General features: G+C 36.3%; 1 protein-coding gene across 2 annotated transcripts in view; it reads right to left on the bottom strand.

Moving 5' to 3' along the window:
* The window catches only part of WAPL (WAPL cohesin release factor), an 80753-nt gene that overhangs the window by 41721 nt on the left and 19102 nt on the right, over window positions 1-19930 (bottom strand). The window contains exons 3-4 of one of the 2 annotated variants that reach the window (XM_045569048.1): window positions 13768-14811; window positions 10894-11012 (exon numbers count right to left, since the gene is read on the bottom strand). In XM_045569048.1, the coding sequence (XP_045425004.1) occupies window positions 10894-11012; window positions 13768-14811 (1163 nt within the window). The remainder of the gene's footprint in view (window positions 1-10893; window positions 11013-13767; window positions 14812-19930) is intronic. The other variant, XM_045569049.1, reaches the window with a different exon arrangement.

The following is a 19930-nucleotide window of genomic DNA, read 5'->3' as shown; positions in this document are numbered from 1 at the left end:
CTGACTCACCTAGAGCAATCAGCTTTCAGTCCTGCAAGCTCACTTTATGGTAAGTACCCCATAGACAGGTTCCATTTTTTATCTTTTATATTCTATTTTACTGGACCTTTTCTATGTAAAAATATTTACCACCATTGTGTTAGAACTGCCTATAGTATTCACTACAGTAGCATGCTGTACAAATCCGTAGCTTAGGAGTAATACAGCCTAGGCTATAACCATATGGTCTAGGTATGTAGTAGGCTATACCACCTAAGTTTGTGTAAGTACACTCTATGATGTTTGCACAACAATGAAATAACCTAACAATGCATTTCTCAGAACATATCCTCATCGTTAAGCAATGCATGACTGTATTACAAAATGGAGAAGCAAATGAAATTCCAAACTATAAACACCCTAACACACACACACATTCTCTCTCTTTTTCTCTCTCTCTCTGGCTAAGTGTCAAATGGATGTCCGTTCTCAGGCTCTTGATTAACCTATGGCTACATTTTTTTCATTTCAGGCCTATCAATTATAGTGGAATATTGTGAACTTTCAAACTTGAAAGGCACCTTTGGTAACAGTACTTTCATTCCTTATTAAAATCCTTCTGGAATAAAATATTAAAGGAAAAAACACCAGAATGAGATCACATAGAGAAAACAATTTCCATTTTCCTAAATCAATGGTTTATATGCCTGGTTTGATATTTAAGTTAACTACCTGCTACCTATATAAAAGGAAGACAGATACTTCTGATTTGGGGGAGAAAACAAAACACTGAGGAAATACTAACTCAAAATTCCAAAGGGGAAAAACATTCTACCTCACCAGACAGCCTGTTAAAGATGCTCTTCTTAGTCCTTTTTGTATACCTACCACTTAACACGTTGAAGGTCATGCAGCATGTATACCAAACAAAAATAATGACAAAGAAATGACAACTAAGACTGCCTCTGTCTTCCCTACCAGGCTCAGCCAGAACCTGCTCAGTTTCAACAACTTTTTAGATTGCCAATCTAGGCGATGAATGGCCGTGGCTTTTAACTTTTACACTTTGGCCAGTTTCCCTAATCACCAGATCAATGACTAGAGTCTCTCTTCTTTTCTCAGGCTTCATATCAATTAGTATCTCAGGTTTTTCTAGTCCTTGAGAATATGGTGGATATCATAATACCATCTTGATGACTAGATCCCAAGATGGTCAGTGAATCTCCATTCAAAGAACAAAGGTAACACTGGGTAAAACTGTTGCACAGAAAAATAAGCTGTTTCATGAGAGTGGGTTCTAACTGCTAAAGGAAGATACTGTTGGAAGGAACATTTGTTCTTGGGTGAGATGTGGGAGTACTTGTCCTTTAAAGTCTCTTCAATTGTAAGATTCTGCTTTTAAGCTGACAACCTACATGCACTCATTTTATGAAACAAAAAAAATGAGTCTATAAAACTGTAAAGTTACATACAACTTTAAAACTACAGGTGTACGTAATTACAACATTCTAATATAACTAAATATGTAATCATGATTTATACTGACAAATACATTTTAATTCAATTGCCCAAAAGCACATTATCCACTGTCATATTGAAGGACAGATGGGAATAAAGAATTAAGTCCAGAATGTTCCTTAACGAGTCAGATAAAAAGATAATGCCAGAAGGGCCTAGCATTAAACCCTAGGGAAATGATGAAAGTAAAGGTATAAATATTTGAGAATTGAAACTGAGACTGACGTTATGATTAGTTCCATCAATGACCCCGCAGCGGTCTTAACTGCAGAACAAGATGGCCAACATCCCAGGTAAAACACAAGCTTCTAAGTACTGAAGTTAGGCTGATCATATACAGGTAGTGAGTGCCTTATAAGCAGGAAAAACAGGCAGTAGTTGAATGAAAACGGAGAAATTAAACCACAAGCAGGACAGGCAGAAGATATTATCTAAATATATCAGCACATACATGACCAGCTGCAAATAATGGAATGTAGGGAAACCATAGCCAGAAATCAGAAACAGGATGACATTTTAACAATAAAAGCACTAGAATTCCCAAATGATCAGTAAAACTTTACCTAGAAATGACAGTACTTAAATCCACATATGTTCCAACCAAATTCTATCTTTACTTTTCTCACTAGCAAGTGACAACTTTTCTGAGTCATCACTTCAACTTTGTTCTTACCAGAAGTTTTCTTCACCCTCCTCTTCTTTCTGCTGTATGTATTCCTGCAGCCAGCCCTCGATCCTGATATATATAAACAACCCTTCTCTATATCCCTGATGAGGTGTTAAAGAAAATTCTCACAGATAGCATGCTTTAGAAGCTAATGCTTTCTAATAAGAAGGTGGGGAAAGGGAAGGGGAACTCTTGGTCAGACTATGTCAGTGGCACGGCACTAAGATGAGAAAGATGACCTGTGTGGTCAGGAAATTGATTACATATGTAGGGATTGAGCCAATAAGTAAACATGTGGAGGATAATGGGAACCAGATTTCTTTCTCACTGTTAGCAAAGGAAGTAAAATATGGAAAATGGGAAGGCCAGGATAAAACACGGTATTAGGCTAGAACTGGAAGTATCAGTGTGAACTCATGGTTCTATATATACATAGAATGATTAAGAAATAGGTATGTGCCCATGTGCATGTGAAAGAGTACAGGCAGATTTTTACATGTTTTCTAGCTCTGTCTACTAGAAGACAGCCTAGCAGCAATGATACCTCAGAAGAAATAATCATACCTAGTGACCAGATCTTTATTTCTAAATATCATTCTCCACTAAATACAAACAGGAATTCTTAGAAAAAAGGCTGATTCTAGGACTGGGAAAGTATAGGATAAGCCTGGAACATCTTAGGGTGTCAGTAAGCAGGGAAATCCAAAATGGTGGGAGATGTTAAAAGCCAGTGTGAAAGAACATCTACCAAATCTCACCAAATCTAGACCAAATCTTAGACTTCTTAGACTGAATCTAAGAAAATCTGAATATCAAATTCATGAATAGACTTACCATGTAAATATATAAGAGCAACAAAATTTTTAAAAAGAAAAAAAGATTAAGAAAAGAAAAAATAGGAAATATATGGCTCAGTAAAAAATTTCAAAAAAGGAAAAAAATATAATAGCAGTAACAAATGACTGGATAAAGTAGTCATGTTTGCACTGACATAAGGAATGAATAATATATAAATACATACATACATTCTTAAATACATGGAGAGGAAGAAGATCTACCTTACGATAGAAGGCCAAATACTAATAACTGTAAAAGGAATGCTGTAGTTAGGAAATCACAGTTGGCAAGCATCACAGTAAAAACTGATTCAGGCAAGAATCAATGCTAAAACCAGTGGATGAAAGTGTGATGAGAAAAGTTGATGAACCTGATAGACATCACCTTAGCTAAGTAATCACTTACCATCAACAGTACAAATTGATATTGTATACCACCTGATATGACACAGTGAGAACATAGCATCTCCTCTGTGATATTTCCACCAAAAAATGGGTGGCCTGAATCTAATCATGAGAAAGTATCAAATTCAAACTGAGGTACACTCCACGAAATTAACTGGCCTTAACTCTTCAAAGATGTCAAAGCTATGAAAAGACTAGGAAACACAGATAACATGGCAGATTGCAGGAGAGTAGAAACTTGTGACAACTAAATGCAACATGTGATTCTGGATTGGATCATGGGCTCTTTATTTAGGAGATATGGGGGTGTGGTTTATTTGTTTTGCTATAAAGAACCTTACTAGGATAACTGGTGAAATCTGAGTGGGATCTTTGGATTAGACAATGGATGACATCAATGTTAACTCCCTAGTTTATGATGAGCATCCTGTAGCAATATAGTCAAGTGCTCCTCTTTTTATAGAAAGTGCAAACTGAGGTATCCAGAAGTAACGGGCATCATGTCTGATTTATTCTCAAGTCTCTCTCTCTCTCTCTCTCTCTCTCTCTCTCTCTCTCTCTCTCTCTCTCTCTCTCTCTCACTCACTCACTCCCTCACATACACATCAATAGGAAAGGGGTGCATTTCACCCCCCAGGAGACATTAGGCAATGTCTTCAGATATTTTTGGTTGTAACAACTGGGGAAGAGGCGGGTGCTGCTGGCAACTGGTGGATAGAGGCCAGAGGAATATCCTGCAATGTACAGAGTCACTCTCCACAAACAAGAATTATTCAGTCCAAAATGTCAATAATGCTCAGGCTGACAAACCCTGATAGAGAAGGAGGAAAACTCTTGCCACTACAAGTCATTAGCCACCTCCTTACCACCTGGGAAACTGGGTCATTGGTGCCTTTAAATCTAATCAGATTCGAGAACGAATTCCAGAAAACCCAGATACTTCCACTGGCCTATCAGCTATATGAGGGTGTTTCTAGAATGACTGTGAGAATATTTCCTACCTATCCCATCTCTTTTTTTCTCTTGGTATTTGGGGGATAACCTATGTAAAAATTTGTTGGCAAATTGAGCTTTCCATGAATCCAAATCTGTCATACATCAAAAAAATCTGTGACATTTACTTAAGTATAAGTCTCTTCAGAGAATAAAATGTTAGCACTACTATGTTAAGACACAACTTTAACCCATATTACATCTTTCAAATGAGTTCAATTCCATAGCTTAGATTTATAAACTAGCAATAATTTTCTTAATTTTCCACTGACATTATCATGTTGCATCCATCAACGGTAAATAGGTCTGCTGCCAACTCGGTTGCCATGACCTGATTTACTTTAGGCCAGATAGATTCCTTCATAATCAGGTCAAGTACATGCACACTGCAGCCTTCTAAGCTATGTTAGCAGCAAAGAATTGGCTCCAATATTAAGTTTAAAACTAAGTTAAAAAATTGAACACAAATAGATAGAAGTGAATTCAACTGAAAATTAACATAAGCAGACAAGAGAAAAATTATTTCAAGCATCTTTGAAACATTATTATGGCTGCTTAGTGAACTATAATCTAAGGACAAAAAGAATTGCAAAGAAATCTTACACTTCACTCAGTATATTTACTATTCATAGTAATATTGGTATTATAATTTTGATATTTATGTATGCTATGATAAAGCAGGCAAAATAACTACAAAATTCTGTAATGTCAAATTTTAAATGAAACAATCAATATAAACTCATGGCTTATTTTTCAACATATTTCTTAGCTCTGTCCAATGAAAGTGCCTAGAAGCAACGAGTACATCCAGCACTCAGATTTGGTTTCTAAGCACTCATCTCCACAAAAAGAACCAACGTCACAGGAGAAATGAGTGATTTCATGACTGAAACAGGTAAACTGCAAGATGAGCCTGAGCCATCTTATCACACAGAAGGCAAGGAACATGCTCAAAGATGATAGGTTTTATCAAAAGTACACAAGAGAGCGCATGAAATGGTTCACACTGGCCAAATCTAAAACAACTTTTAACATTTTTTTAAAAAGCAAAAATCTATTGTAATACATTTAATAAGTAAAAATTACTTATTCTTTATTATGTATATTTAAGGTACAAAAGGTAATGTTTTGACATACACATAATGAAATGATTACTAAAGGTAAGCAAATTCATATATATATCACCTTCCATAGTTGCCTTTTTTTGTGTGTAAGAGCACCTAAAATCTACTCTCTTAGCAAATTTTCAATACACATTACGATATTATTAACTATAGTCCTGCTGTACATCAGACCTCTAGATCTATTCATCCTGCATAACTGCAAGTTTGTACGCTTTGACCAACTTCTATCTCCTCCCCGCCTTCCCATACCCGGTAACCACCATTCTATTCTGTTTCTATGTTCTCAACATTTTTTTAGATTTGACATACAAGTGAGATCACAAAGTAATATTCTGTCTGGCTTATTTCACTTGGCATAATTTAATGTTAGGCAATAAGTAGAAATTACTGATTCTATAGTGACAAGGGAGGGCGAAAAAAGAAAAGAGGAGAAAGAGGAGGAGGAGGAGGAGAAGGAGGAGGAAGAGGAAGGGAGGGAGGGAGGGAGGGAGGGAGGGAGGGGAAGGATGAAGGCTCCTCTTTACAGAATTCCAGCCATTAAATGTGGAAGAAATAACAATCAGAAAACCCACCATTCCACAACTCTCAGTGTATAGGATGTAAGCAAAGCTCAACAATGATGAGGTGAGACAGTAATGGGGAATAGGACATTTGCATGGTACCAGACTAGCACCCTGAAGCTTATTCACTAATTAAATTATAAAAGGAACAATGTACCTTTATTTTGGTGAGAGCTGGTGATTACAACTTTATTAGGTGGACAAATAATATTAAGAGTGGGATAACCAGGTATTACCTAGCTTCTGATATAAAGCAACATACACAATATCACCACTTAAGTATTCTTGCCAAAAAATGTTCAGCCTAAATCTGATCAGGCTTCTGACACTATACTACTATAATATAGTAGAGAAACAAGTTAAATGACATCACGAGGAAACAATCAGATAAATTCTGAATGTAGAACATTCTATAAAACAAATATCCTGAGCTCTTAAAAAAATCACTGCCAAAGGGAATTTTTTAAAAATGAGGGGACTGGCCGGGCACGGTGGCTCACACCTGTAATCCTAGCACTCTGGGAGGCCGAGGTGGGTGGATTGCTCAAGGTCAGGAGTTTGAGACCAGCCTCAGCAAGAGCGAAACCCCATCTCTACTAAAAAAAAAAAAAAAAAAAAAAATAGAAAGAAATTATCTGGCCAACTAAAATATATATATATAGGGGAGATTGGCCGGGCATGGTGGTGCATGCCTGTAGTCCCGGCTACTTGGGAGGCTGAGGCAGTAGGATCGCTTAAGCCCAGGAGTTTGAGGTTGCTGTGAGCTGGGCTGACGCCACGGCACTCACTCTAGCCCGGGCAACAGAGTGAGACTCTGTTTCAAAAAAAAAAAAAAAAAAATGAGGGGACTGTTCAAAACTAAAAGAGACATAACAACTAATGATTACGGTTTGGAAAAAACACACTAGAAGACATTTTGAAGACAATTGCGGAAAAACTGAGCATAAACAGGATATCAGATTATATCAAAGAATTGCTATTAATTTTCTTAAGTGTTGTAATCATATAACCAGTTAGGTATGAGAATGTCTCATATCTTCTTTCTTAAGAAATGCATGCAACTTACTACAGCTTACTCTCAAATAAGAAAGCATATATTTTTAATAAGTATACACTTATGTATTATAAAGTATATGTTATATAGAGAGGGGGAGGGAGGGGACCATGTATGTGCAATTATGACAAAATGTTAACTGGAAATCAATGTAGGCAGAGAGATATGGGGTATTCATTGTACTGCTCTTTCACATTTTCTATGTAGTTCAACTTTTCATAATAAAATGTTGGGGGGGGTAGAATAAGAGTAGAATGCTATAAATCAGCAGTTCTCAAAGTGTGGTTCATTGACCCCTAGGGATTCAAAAAACCCTTTGTTTATAAGTCAAAACTATAAGTCTGTAAGTCTATAAACTGTATGTCTATAAGTCAAAACTAATTCCACAAATACAATAAAATGTTACTTCCTTTTTTCACTGTTGACATTTATATGGATGGTACAAAAGTAACGGTGGGTAAAACTATTAGTACCTTAGCATGAATCAAGGCAAGGCCTCCGAACTATACTAGCAGTCATATCCTTCCTTCACTGCCACATACTATGCCAATTAAAAAACGAAATGCCAATTTCACTTAAACCCCATGATGAAGGAATAAAAACTGTTAATTTTATTAAATCTCTATGCCTTAAATACAAGTATGCATAAAACACTTCTGTTGCATATAAAATATGGTGATTATATCAAGGGGGAAAAAAACACCACTGCTTGAGTTACAAGCTAAACTAGCCACTTTTTTCTGGAACATCATTCTTTACTTGAAAGATTGACAAACTATGCATATTCAGACTTGGGTATTTGGCAGACATTTTCTCAAAAACGAACAAAACAGGTCTGTCGCTTTACCAGCTGTTTTCCTTGAAGTACTTGCTTCCAATGAAAAACTTTGAACTTTCAAGTAAAATCTAAAATTTTAAAAGGTTTCTACCTACCACTGTGAACTAGATAGTTTCCCAACACTTACAAACTTCTCTAATGAGTTTGACAGTGATATTAGTGTGATTTTTTGATACTGGATAATGAAATAAGTCATCATTTGACAGATCTGCATAACTCAGCGGAACCAGTATTTTCCAAATGACCAAAGTATAGTATCAGAAAGCATGCATGGGTAAAATACCCATTCAAAATGCAGGACAGAGTAACAGATTTTAATGTAACAGTAAGAAAGGTTCACTAGCATGGTTTTAGATTACAAATTGTAACTGATCTTTAAGAAACTCCCACTTGCTGAATTTTGGAGTACTATCAAAGAAGAATAACCAGAATTACCAGAAAAGGCTATTTAAAATACAAGTATTTAAAATATCTGTCAGTCAATTCAGACTTCAGGGCAAGAAAAAAATAATAATAAAATAAAATATCTGTGAGGTCTGATTTTCTTCATACAATACATATTGAATACAGAAGATATGAGAATCCAGGTGTCTTTTTTTTTTTTCTGAGACAGAGTCTCACTCTGTCACCCCAGCATCATCATAGCTCACTGCAACTTTAAACTCCCGGGCTCAGTGATCCTCCTGCCATAGTCTCCCAAGTAGCCGGGACCACAGGCGTGCACCACCATGTCTGGCTAATTTTTCTATTTTTTGCAGAAACGGGGTCTCGCTCTTGCTTAGGCTGGTCTCAAACTCCTGACATCAAACGATCCTCCCAGCTGGACCTCCCAGAGTACTAGAATTACAGGGACAGGCCACCATGCTGGCCCAGATGCCTTTTAAGTCAGCTTTCAAAGAGATTTGCCCCCAAAAAAGGTAAAACAATGCTACTCTTCTAATTTTTTTGTTTTGAATTAATTTTGCATAAAAACATAATATTAACATGCAATGGGTTTATTATTTTACAAAGAAAGTTGATAGATAATGCTCTGAAAATTAACACATGTCATACACAATTTTATAGACACTAAAAGCCTCACTCAAGCACCTGGGAGTGCAACAGTACAGCACAACCACTTTGAAAAGATCACCAAAGGACTCTTCACATAGGTAAAAGGAGAAAAAAAATTAAGAACAGAAAGAATAGGTGGACTCAGTCTTTAGTTACTTAAAAGTAATTCAATTTACAAGAATAAAATGTACTGATAACCTCTAATTGTAACTTTCAATAACAAAACAATGTAATAAGCTATTTAAATAAAAGAATTAATTTTTTTAAAAAAGGTAACATCAAGCAAATTATTCCCAATATGTGTGCTGGACCGTATTAAATGCTGGACATATTAATGCATAAGAATGAAACTGGACCCTAACCTTACACCATATACAAAAATTAACTCAAAACAGATCAAATACCTAAATATAAACTTTTTTGCATCAAAGGACAGTATCAAGAAAGTGAGTCTGGGAACAGTGGCTCACTCCCATAATCTTAGCACTTTGAGAAGCTGAGGCAGAAGGATCACTTGAGGCCAGGAACTTGAGACTAGCCTGAGCAAGACAGTGAGACCTTGTCACTACAAAAAATAGAAAAATTAGCCAGGTGTGATGGCATGTGCCTGTAGTCCCAGCTACTCAGGAGGCTGAGGTAGGTGGACCGCTTGAGCCCAGAAGTCTGAGGTTGCAGTGAACTACAATGACACCACTACACTTTAGCCAGGGTGACAGAGCGAGACCCTGTCTCAAAAAAAAAAAAGAAGAAAGAAAGAAAGAAAGTGAAAAGACAACTAACAAAATGTGAGAAAATATTTGCAAATCATATAACTAATAAGGAATTACATCCAGAATATACAAACAACTCCTACAACTCAACAAGCAACAACAAAAAAGAGAGACCCAATTCAAAAATGAGCAAAATATTTAAACAGACATTTCTCCAAAGATAATATACAATAGCCAATAAGCACATGAAAATATGCTCAATATCATTAATCATTGGCAAATGGAAATCAAACCACAATGAGATACCACTTCACGTGCATTAGGATAGCTATTATCAAAAAAACAGAAAATATTGGCGAGAAAATGGAAAAACTGGAGCCCTTGTGCATTGCTAGTAGGAATGCAATATGGTACAGTCACTGTGCAAAACAGTTTGGCAGTTCCTCAAACAGTTCTAGACCTATCATATGACCCAGGAAATCCATTCCTAGGTATATATCCAAAAGAATCAAAAGCAGAGACACAAATATATTTATACACCAATGTTCATAGCAGCGGTATTCACAATAGCCAGAAGGAGAAAAAAAAAATCTAAGCATCCATCAATAGATGAACAAAATGTGGTAAATGTGTATGTATATGTACGTGTGTGTATCACACAATGGAATATTATTCAGCCATAAAAAGCAATGAAATATGGATAAGCCTTGGAAACATTATCTTAGAGAAATAAGCCAGACACAGAAGAACATATGACTCTATTTATATAAGGTACTTAAAATAGGTACATGCATAGAAACAGAAAGTAGAATAGTGTTTACTAGAGGTGAGGGAAGGAGAGAAGGGATTTATTAGTTAGTGAGTACAGAGTTTTTGTTGGGGATGATGAAAAGGTTTTGGGTATAGATAACGGTGATGGTTACAAAACACTGTGAAAGTATTTAGTGCTACTGACTTGCACACTTGAGAATGATTAAAATAATAAATATAATGTATATTTTACCACAAATTTTAAAAAATGGTTATAATGTTTGAAAAAATGACTTACAAATATCCTTTGAAAGACATTTGCTACGATGCTTACTGGTAACTTTCAAATAAAAAGTTAACAGTTGAGCCCTCCAATAATAAAAACCACTGGTAGTACTTTACTTACCCGTTTGGGGCCACTAAAAATCTTTCTGGTATTTTCCTTTGATTTATCTCCTTGTTTATTTACGGGCTTCTTCACACTTTCAGGCACACCAGGCAAGTCCTCTGTAAAATCCAAGTTTTCTGAAATGGTAATCAAAACTAGCTAGCTTACTAATATTCCAAATTATCTACTAGATAACCTATGAAGCTTTTTTTTTGACATATTCTGGGGAGAAAAGAATGAAGGAATAAAAGCACCACAGAGTTGACAAAATACTCCCCAAAACACTGTTTCATTCTCCCTTTCTTACTCCCTGCTTGTCCCTCCCCCTGAGAGAAACCTGGTTGCTGTGTATGCGCAATAGTCTTATTTTGTGTAAATGACAAAATCTTTTCCAAAATAATGTTCTTAATTCATAGGTCATATAACTGCTGGAAATCTGTGGATAATGACACTTGTATAGTCTAGTTTACACACACACACACACACACACACACACACACAAAACATCAGGTGGTATCTACCTTTAATATTTTTCTGGACTTTAAATCCACTGAATTTTTTTGGCCTTCAAAGAATGCTTGCTTGGCCAGGTGCAGTGGCTCACGCCTGTCATCCTACCACTCTGGGAGGCCAAGACAGGAGGATCACTTGAGCTCAGGAGTTGGAGACCAGCTTAAGCAAAAACAGGACCCCATCTCTATTAAAAATAGAAAAATTAGCCAATGTGTTGGTGCCCACCTGTAGTCCCAGCTACTAGGGAGGGTGAGGCAGAAGGATGGCTTGAGCCCAGGAGTTTGAGGTTGCAGTGAACTATGATGACACCACTGCACTGTAGCCAGAGCGATAGAGGGAGACCATCTCCAAAAAAAAAAATGCTTGTTTGCATTTATTACCAAGGCCACATAACAAAACAAAAAAAAGGATAGTTATCCTTGGCAAAAGATATAAAATGGCCTAATAAAACACAGTTCAGTGATTTGTGGGTCTTCATACAAACTAACCAAAGAATTAGATTTCTTCTTAAATGGTTAAAAATATTTTTTTCCTAACCTAAACAAAAAAAGAAAAATAGGAAGACTTTTCTCTATCCCAAGCCTTAAAAATACTTGCTGTTTCACATGTGTGATATTTCACACGTTATTTACAGATTCAAATTCCAACTTTGGGTATATCAACTAAATTGGTCTCTAATAGTCAAATGTTATTTAGTGTCTACTTCAAGTTTCTGAAAGGGAACCGAATTTCACATTTTAAAGTTTAAAAGGTTTCATTACTCCAAGATGCAAATTTCAGCCACAGATTTTCAAGTGCAGATTAAGATAACTTGCTATCCAGGTTAGTGTAACAACCAAGTAAACTACAGCAGGACAAGAGCTCAGTTATTGTACAATGTTACTTATCATCCTCCTAAGAAAGCAACTACAAAGCTTTCTGCCCAGTGAGATCTCAAGTGACTAATAAGGGTGCTGCAAACTTCCATTCTTCAGAAAGGATTCAAGATGACACTGTATGAATACTGACAATACTCTTTTTTGTTTTTGTTTTGGCAGCAGGGAGTAGGGGTTAAGCCCCTAAACTCCTAAGGGCTACTCCTATATAATTCTAGTTTTGAAGATAAGAATCATTCTAATGATTCTAATGTAACAAGGCTATTTTTAGGCCAAATATGGAAAATGGTAGGTAGTCTCAGGCATGATTTGTACTCTACAAAAGAATCTATATTTAAGAATACTGTTATAATTCTAATTCACCATAACGACACTTTTTCTATGACCCTACCAGGACAAAAGCTTTATTTAACATGTAAACTGATCCAGAAAAACTATATTTGGTTACGAAACCCTGTATCCAGAGGCTTTCACGTATTCTTCCTCACTAGACAGTCCATCTACTTCACAAAGCCCTTGTCAGGTAATGACTTAATTACAGCAGTGCTAACCTGTTTCTTTTGTTTGTCTCTCATAGTGACGACTGAACTCTTTGAGGACCTCTAGTCATTACTGGGTCTACTATCTTGAGACAAATTAAATTTTCACGGTTAAGAGTGAAATACTTACCTAGCACTGTTCAATTTTATTAAACCAACGTGAGAGGATTTAACAATGTTTTAAATGTTTATTGGTTTTAAACCAACTACAAAAGGTTTTTATTAATTTTAATCATCTGGTATTTCCTTCATTACAACCATCTGTTATCAGTACAGTTCTGAATGTCCAAAACTATCCTTATGTCTCCTCAGCATTTGGATTTTCAAATATCAAGATGTTTGGTATCCCTGCCCCACATATACTTTAAAATTCTCAAGTGCTAATGGCTGAATTAAAACACAAATATAAAGACTTTCCAATCTATAAACTGGTCCCATACAACTTGAAACTTGATCATTAACATCTAAAATGATGTACCTTTGAATAAGGTAATTTGTGGTTCTAAACAGGTACTTTATTAAAACTAAATATAGCAAGCTAAAATTAGTATCTAGGAAGATACTAAATAGCTGTTGATCTGAGCCTGAAAAACACATTTACAGTAAGGTCCCCCTCTTTATTCTCAGGGGACACATTCTAAGACTCCTAGTGGATGACTGAAACCACAGACAGTACACAGAAGTATAGAGTACATTTTTTCCTATATATACATGTCTATGATAAAGTTTAATTTATAAATTAGGCACAGTAAGAGATTAACAACAATAACTAAGAATAAAATATAACAATTATAACAATATACCATAATAAAATTTATGCAGAGTGTGGTCTCTGTCAATATCTTATTGTATTGTATTCACCCATTTTCAGACTGCAGTTGACTAGGGGTAACTGAAACTGTGGAAAGAAAAACTGCAGATAAGGGAGATTACTGTACTTATTATAATTTTCTAAAAATTCTTACCTGCATTATTAGTACTAGACTGACTGTCCTGGGAATTATCATTGCTTTCTGGGGGAGGCTGCAAGGAGGGTGACGGAGCTGTTTTAGTTCTTTTTTTGCTTGTCTTTCTTTCCACTTGACAGTCATCATCTTCATCATCTTCACTTTCACTGAGATCATCAAAGCCAAAATATTTAATTTTGTAATTAGAACTTCCAGAACCTCCTTCATCACCTCCTGTCTCATCATGATCTTCAAAACCAAAAAATTCAAGTTTAACATCCTTTTTGGATTTAGTATTACTAGGTCGAAATCTAGTAGTGGTCTTAGAAGTTGCAATATCTGCCTTTTTTCTGAGACGACCAGCTTCTCCCAAATCTGCAGGAGTGGCTGCAGTGAACTCATCCATGCTGCGTTCCATAGTATCCTGTATGGTAACATTACAAACTGACAAGCAAGATGGATGTAAAACAGTGTAATCTCTAGTCCGTCCAACAGTCCCTCTAAAACTGGTCCCACAACTTACACCACCTTTCTTTGCCTGATTCAGGCCATCTTTACTTGATTCACTGTTTGCTTTGGCTAAGGCCTGACTGGTGCCATCCATTAGCTTATCAAAATTTGATGCTCCTTGTGAGGGTTTTGCTTTATTGGCCCTACAGTACGTCCTACAGTTGCTTGGCCTAAGAACACTTTGCACAATGTCTTCGTCAATGGCTTCATTTAGATTTTCCAATCGATTTTTTAAATCCTCATCCTTCATCTCCAAAAGGGAATCGCTATCCAAACTTAAAATACAATCTTCTGATCTGATATCTTCGAAATCATTGTCCCATTCATACAAACCAGTTCTGACAGATCCCTTGACTGGAGATGTTTCTGATGGAGATTCAGACCTTTTCCCAAACTGGGAGTTCCAAGTGTCATTTGTTTCCTTGATTTCATCAGCTTTACATCCAGAAGCCGCTGTAGTTTCTGCACTGGGTTTCTTAGTACTGTCTTCAGCATTTTTGTGAATGTGGTGACTATTCTTTTCATGTTCTTCATGAAAATTCTCCATCTTCTCTATAAAAATAAATGAAAGGATAAAAACATGAGTGGCATCAATATAAAGTTAACAAATAACAGGGACACTGGCAAATTAATATAGAATCAATTAATCTTGAAATAATTGCAATAAATTAATGTTTACACATCAGACATTTCTCGTCCTACCCTTCCAGGATATAGCTCTCATGTCTTCTAGTGGGACCTTTCTCCAGGCATCTGAGTCCCTTGTAATTGTCACCCTGAACTCCTCAAAAGAACTGAATCAATTCAGAGTGACATGCAAATGACTTAGCCCAACCTTCTCAGGGGTATTATGGGTTTCCCATATAAAGATGCTTAAATTAAAAATTAAGGCCAGGCCGGGCGTGGTGGCTCACGCCTGTAATCCTAGCAATCTGGCAGGCTGAGGCGGGAGGATAGCTCGAGGTCAGGAGTTCGAGACCAGCCTGAGCAAGAGCGAGACCCCGTCTCTACTAAAAATAGAAAGAAATTATCTAGCTAACTAAAAATATACATAGAAAAAAGGCTGGGCATGGTGGCGTATGCCTGTAGTCCCAGCTACTTGGGAGGCTGAGGCAGTAGGATCAATTAAGCCCAGGAGTTTGAGGTTGCTGTGAGCTAGGCTAATGCCACGGCACTCACTCTAGCCCGGGCAACAGAGTGAGACTCTGTCTCAAAAAAAAAAAAAAAAAATTAAGGCCAGGACGCAATGGCTGACACCTGTAATCCCAGCACTTTGGGAAGCCAAGGCAGGTGGATTGCTTGAGTCCAGCCAGGGCAATAGAGAGAGATCTTGTCTCTGGGAGGGAAAAAAAAATTAAAAATTAGCTGGGCATAGTGGACAGTCTCCAGCTACTCAGGAGGCTGAAGGGGAAGGATCACTTGAACCCAGGAATTTGAGGCTGCAGTGAGCTATGATCGTGCCACTCCACTCCAGCCTGGGCTCCAGTATGCGTGACGGAGCAAGACTCCATGTCTTTTAAAAAAAAAAAAAATTATTTAGTAGAACCTAAGCCAGTTTAACACAATTAAAGAAAAACTTCCAGCAGTGTTTGCATTTATACAGGTTAGAGCTGTCCATAAGGCATACTAGTTCTATCTAGAAACCTGCCCACAGGATCAGGTTTCTCTAGCTATTTCTGTTCTTTTTTCTAATCCTAAAAGCCAAATAACCTCAAGGAATTTTTAACAGTAGTTCTGGTAGCTAAGTGACTACAGTGGATATTTAAACATATTAGCCAGTAGTAAATCTTAATCTGCCTATTCAATTTTTACTTGGACAATTCATTTTTGTCGCCTTCAATTTTTACCATCAGAAACTTTTTTGACCTTCCAAATAAAAGATGGAAGTATGATTCAAACTGGTGTTATGATTAATTCCCTCAACACATATTTACAGAAAAACACTGGCAAATTGTTTACTCTATGCCAAATAATAAAATTAATTTATTAAAAAAAGCACCCACATTTATGAAAAGTTATTTACAAATCTCAACTGACAAATCATCAAATACAGGGAAGAGGAATGCTTACATGGACTAATTCACTGTATAATTTTTAATGCTACTCAATGGGTTTAAATATAATTTAACTTGTTAAGATTTGTATTTACTTACCTTTGGAATTTGGAAGGTAAGTACATTTGTAAACAAAATATATCTGTTTTATTCATAGATATTTCCTAGCTAAAGGCAAGGAACTACAGTTTTCATAATTGCACCAATCACTAATCATAAGATACTGAAAAGCTAAAAATTAAAAGGTGACTCTGGTATTTGACACTTTAAAAGGGGTACAAGCAAAATCAATTATAAAAACAAACCTAAAGAAATAATACTACTACTTCGTAGCAAGTAGAAAGAGCACTGGTAGCTGAGTCTGGACCCTTGTATTGCCCTGGTTAAACTACCTCTGCAGATCTCAGGCAAGACCCCTTAACTTTGTAAGTTTTCCTAAGAGTTTCAATTTCCTCATGTTTCACAAGACTAATCTAGTCTACTTTACAGCATTTCAGAATGAAATACTGGGAATAAATACCTATGGAAATGCTTAATAAATGCTTGGGATGATACATAAAAGTCTATATCACTAAATGTTCAACTAAATAATTTCTACAGTTGTAAAGCATTCCACTGTCTTAATATCGCAAAATTTATTTAGACTGTTTCTAATTGTTGTATGTAATAAACATCCTTCTGACTAAAAAAATTTATGAGAACAATAAACTTTATTGTCCATGGTTTTAAAAATTACTACTGCCAAGTTTTATTTATTACTGCTATTTCCCCTAAATTCTGAGTGTGTTGTGTTTGTGCATTTCAACAGTCATTATCTTTATCAATAGGTTACCTCTCATGTGATAACAATCTAACTTCTAAGAGCCTATCTTATAAATTCATTTTAAGTACAAAGAATAATAAGGAGCCCTATAGAAAGTATTCTCACTGAAGGAGTTGTGTCATTAGCAAACGTAATCTATCCATGTATTCAACTATATAAAACATAAACAATCCTACAGGTGAATAACTAAAGTACATATTTTTTTAACTTCTGAAACATATTACGTAGATAAAATCTAATTTAGTCAACAAAGAGTTCTACGTAAGAAAAGCTGTCCAAGTTCTCCATAACAATATTTTAATATATAAAACAAATTCTTTCTATAGTCCTCCATCATTTAACATCCCAACAAAAATTCTGAACTACACTCTCAGAATAGAGCAAGAGCTATCTTATCCTAAAATGCAGAATACCAACTACCTTCAACCACCCAGCTTTTCTGTCAGATAAAACCACTTAACATCTCAAAACATCAAGTACATAAAGAGAAAGAACCAAAGATAAGTTTTTCTTTTCTTACAGAGAGGCTAAGTATCTACTCAGTTTAAAAATCGGCTATATAAAAGAAGCATATTTCTAGCAAAACTAACAGATCAGGGGTTAAATGGACTGAGTCCCAGCTCTGACACTTCCTGGCTAAAATGACCTTGGGGCAAGTCACCTTAAGAAGTTCATGCCAGGCAGGGCAGTGGCTCATGCCTGTAATCTTCCTAACACTCCTATACTCTGGGAGGGTGAGGCAGGAGGCTCAAGAGACCAGCGAGAGCAAGAGTGAGACCCCATCTCTACTAAAAATAGAAAAATTAGCCAGGCGTCAAGGTGTGAGCCTGTAGTCTCAGCTATTCAGGAGGCTGAGGTAGGAGGACTGCTTGAGCCCAGGAGTTCGAGGTTGCAGTGAGCTATGATGACACCACTGTACTCTACCAGGCGCAATAGAGCGAGACTCTGTCTCAAAAAAAAAAAAAAAAAAAAAAAAAAAAAAGCAGTTCATGAGCAGAAAAGGTCTGGGTAAAAAACAAAAAACAACAGTTCAGATATTCTCACCTGAAAAAAATTAGATAAAATCTGCCTCACGGGCAGGTTGAACAGAGAAAAAGATAATACATTTAAGGATGTTTTGCAGGTTATAGATCATCACAGGAATGCAAATTATTATAGTTATTACAAATTTGTCACAATACAGGACATATTTTTAACAAGTCTTTTAGTAAGACTCTTCTTACTGGAATCTTAATCTGTAAATTCATCAATAGTCCCTCATGTCCTGTGTGCTACAGCTTCAAGCAGGGAAGCTAAAGCCACATTCTAGGGCTTACTGTTCTCACTCAAGCTACAGACTGAAGACTGGACACGCAGAAAGCTCTCAGTACAAGACTTAGAACTCAGCACCATCTGCAATCAGATACTTATTAAATTCTTTTAATTTTTAGAATCACTAGATTAGTACTCAATCTTTTGTATATGAGGTATCATGTAAAGGAGGTAATTCAGCATAATGAAGAAGACTGACTACATGGAACTTAGAAATTGAGAAGCATGGATGGGGCAGAACCATAGCTAAGGCCATAATTGGATGTATGAAAATTTGGCAAGTGGCTGGGCACGGTGGCTCACACCTATAATCCTAGCACTCTGGGAGGCCGAGGTGGCAGGATCACTTGAGCTCAGGAGTTTGAGACCAGACTGAGCAAACCTGAGCAAGAGTAAGATCCCGTCTCTACTAAAAATAGAAAAATTAGCCAGGTGTGGTGGCACATGCCTGTAGTCCAAGCTACTTGGGAGGCTGAGGCAGGAGGATCACTTGAGCCCAGGAGTTTGAGGTTGCTGTGACCTAGGCTGATGCCATGGCACTCTACTCAGGACAACAGAGACTCTGTCTCCCAAAAAAAAGAAACTTTGGCAAGTGATATAAGCCTCTAAGCCTCATTTTGCTTATCTAAAAAACAATAACCAACCTTAAATAAAAGATTAACTAAATGCCTATTATTTCCTGAAGTACACTTAATTTTGTAAGAACATAGATGATTCCTTTAAAAATAAACACCCAAGCTATATCAGCACTTACAATGATATGAGTATACATAGTTTTATAAAGGAACCAGACTGCAAAAATGGGATTATTTGTGGCTTCCTCAAATGAAGTGAATTCTTTGAAGTAATCAAAAAGTAGGGAGAGAGATTTGATCTGGGATATATGAATGAGTTTCATAGGTTCTGCAAATCTTGTGAAACTGTCTGAAAAAAATGTGCGCACATTTTTCTGGGAGAATATTAAGTTTTATCAGGTTTTCAAATACTCTAAGAAAATTTTTTTATTGGTTTCAAAGACAAGAGAAGGAGAAAAATATACACAGGAAATCAGTGTATGTTGATTGTGGATATTTCAAATCTCTACAGAAAAGACAGATTATTCACAAACAATATTGGAACATCTGGGGAAAAATTTAGTTCTGTACCTCAAACATGAAAACACATTCTAGATGAATAGACTTACACATGGAAAAGGAAACTAGATACATATTAGAAAATGAAAAGGAATTTTAAAAAGGACATTCAAATAGCCAATAAACATATGATAAGGTGCTTATATCCACTAATCATTAGACGGATACAAATTAAAACCATAATGAGGTATCGTTACACAATCACTAAAAAAGCTAAAAATGAAAGACATGCCAAGTGTTATAGAGGAAGTAATCAATTCAACTGTGGGAGTGGAAACTGGAACACTTTGGCATTATCCACAAAGCTAAACATAATGCTTATCCTATGACCCAGCAATTCCACTTCAAGG

The sequence above is a fragment of the Lemur catta genome, chromosome 14 (genome assembly GCF_020740605.2).
Source record: "Lemur catta isolate mLemCat1 chromosome 14, mLemCat1.pri, whole genome shotgun sequence".
Taxonomy (NCBI): Eukaryota; Metazoa; Chordata; class Mammalia; order Primates; family Lemuridae; genus Lemur; species Lemur catta.
The sequence above is the reverse complement of the archived record's forward strand: the minus strand, read 5'-3'. Positions and strand labels throughout refer to the sequence as shown.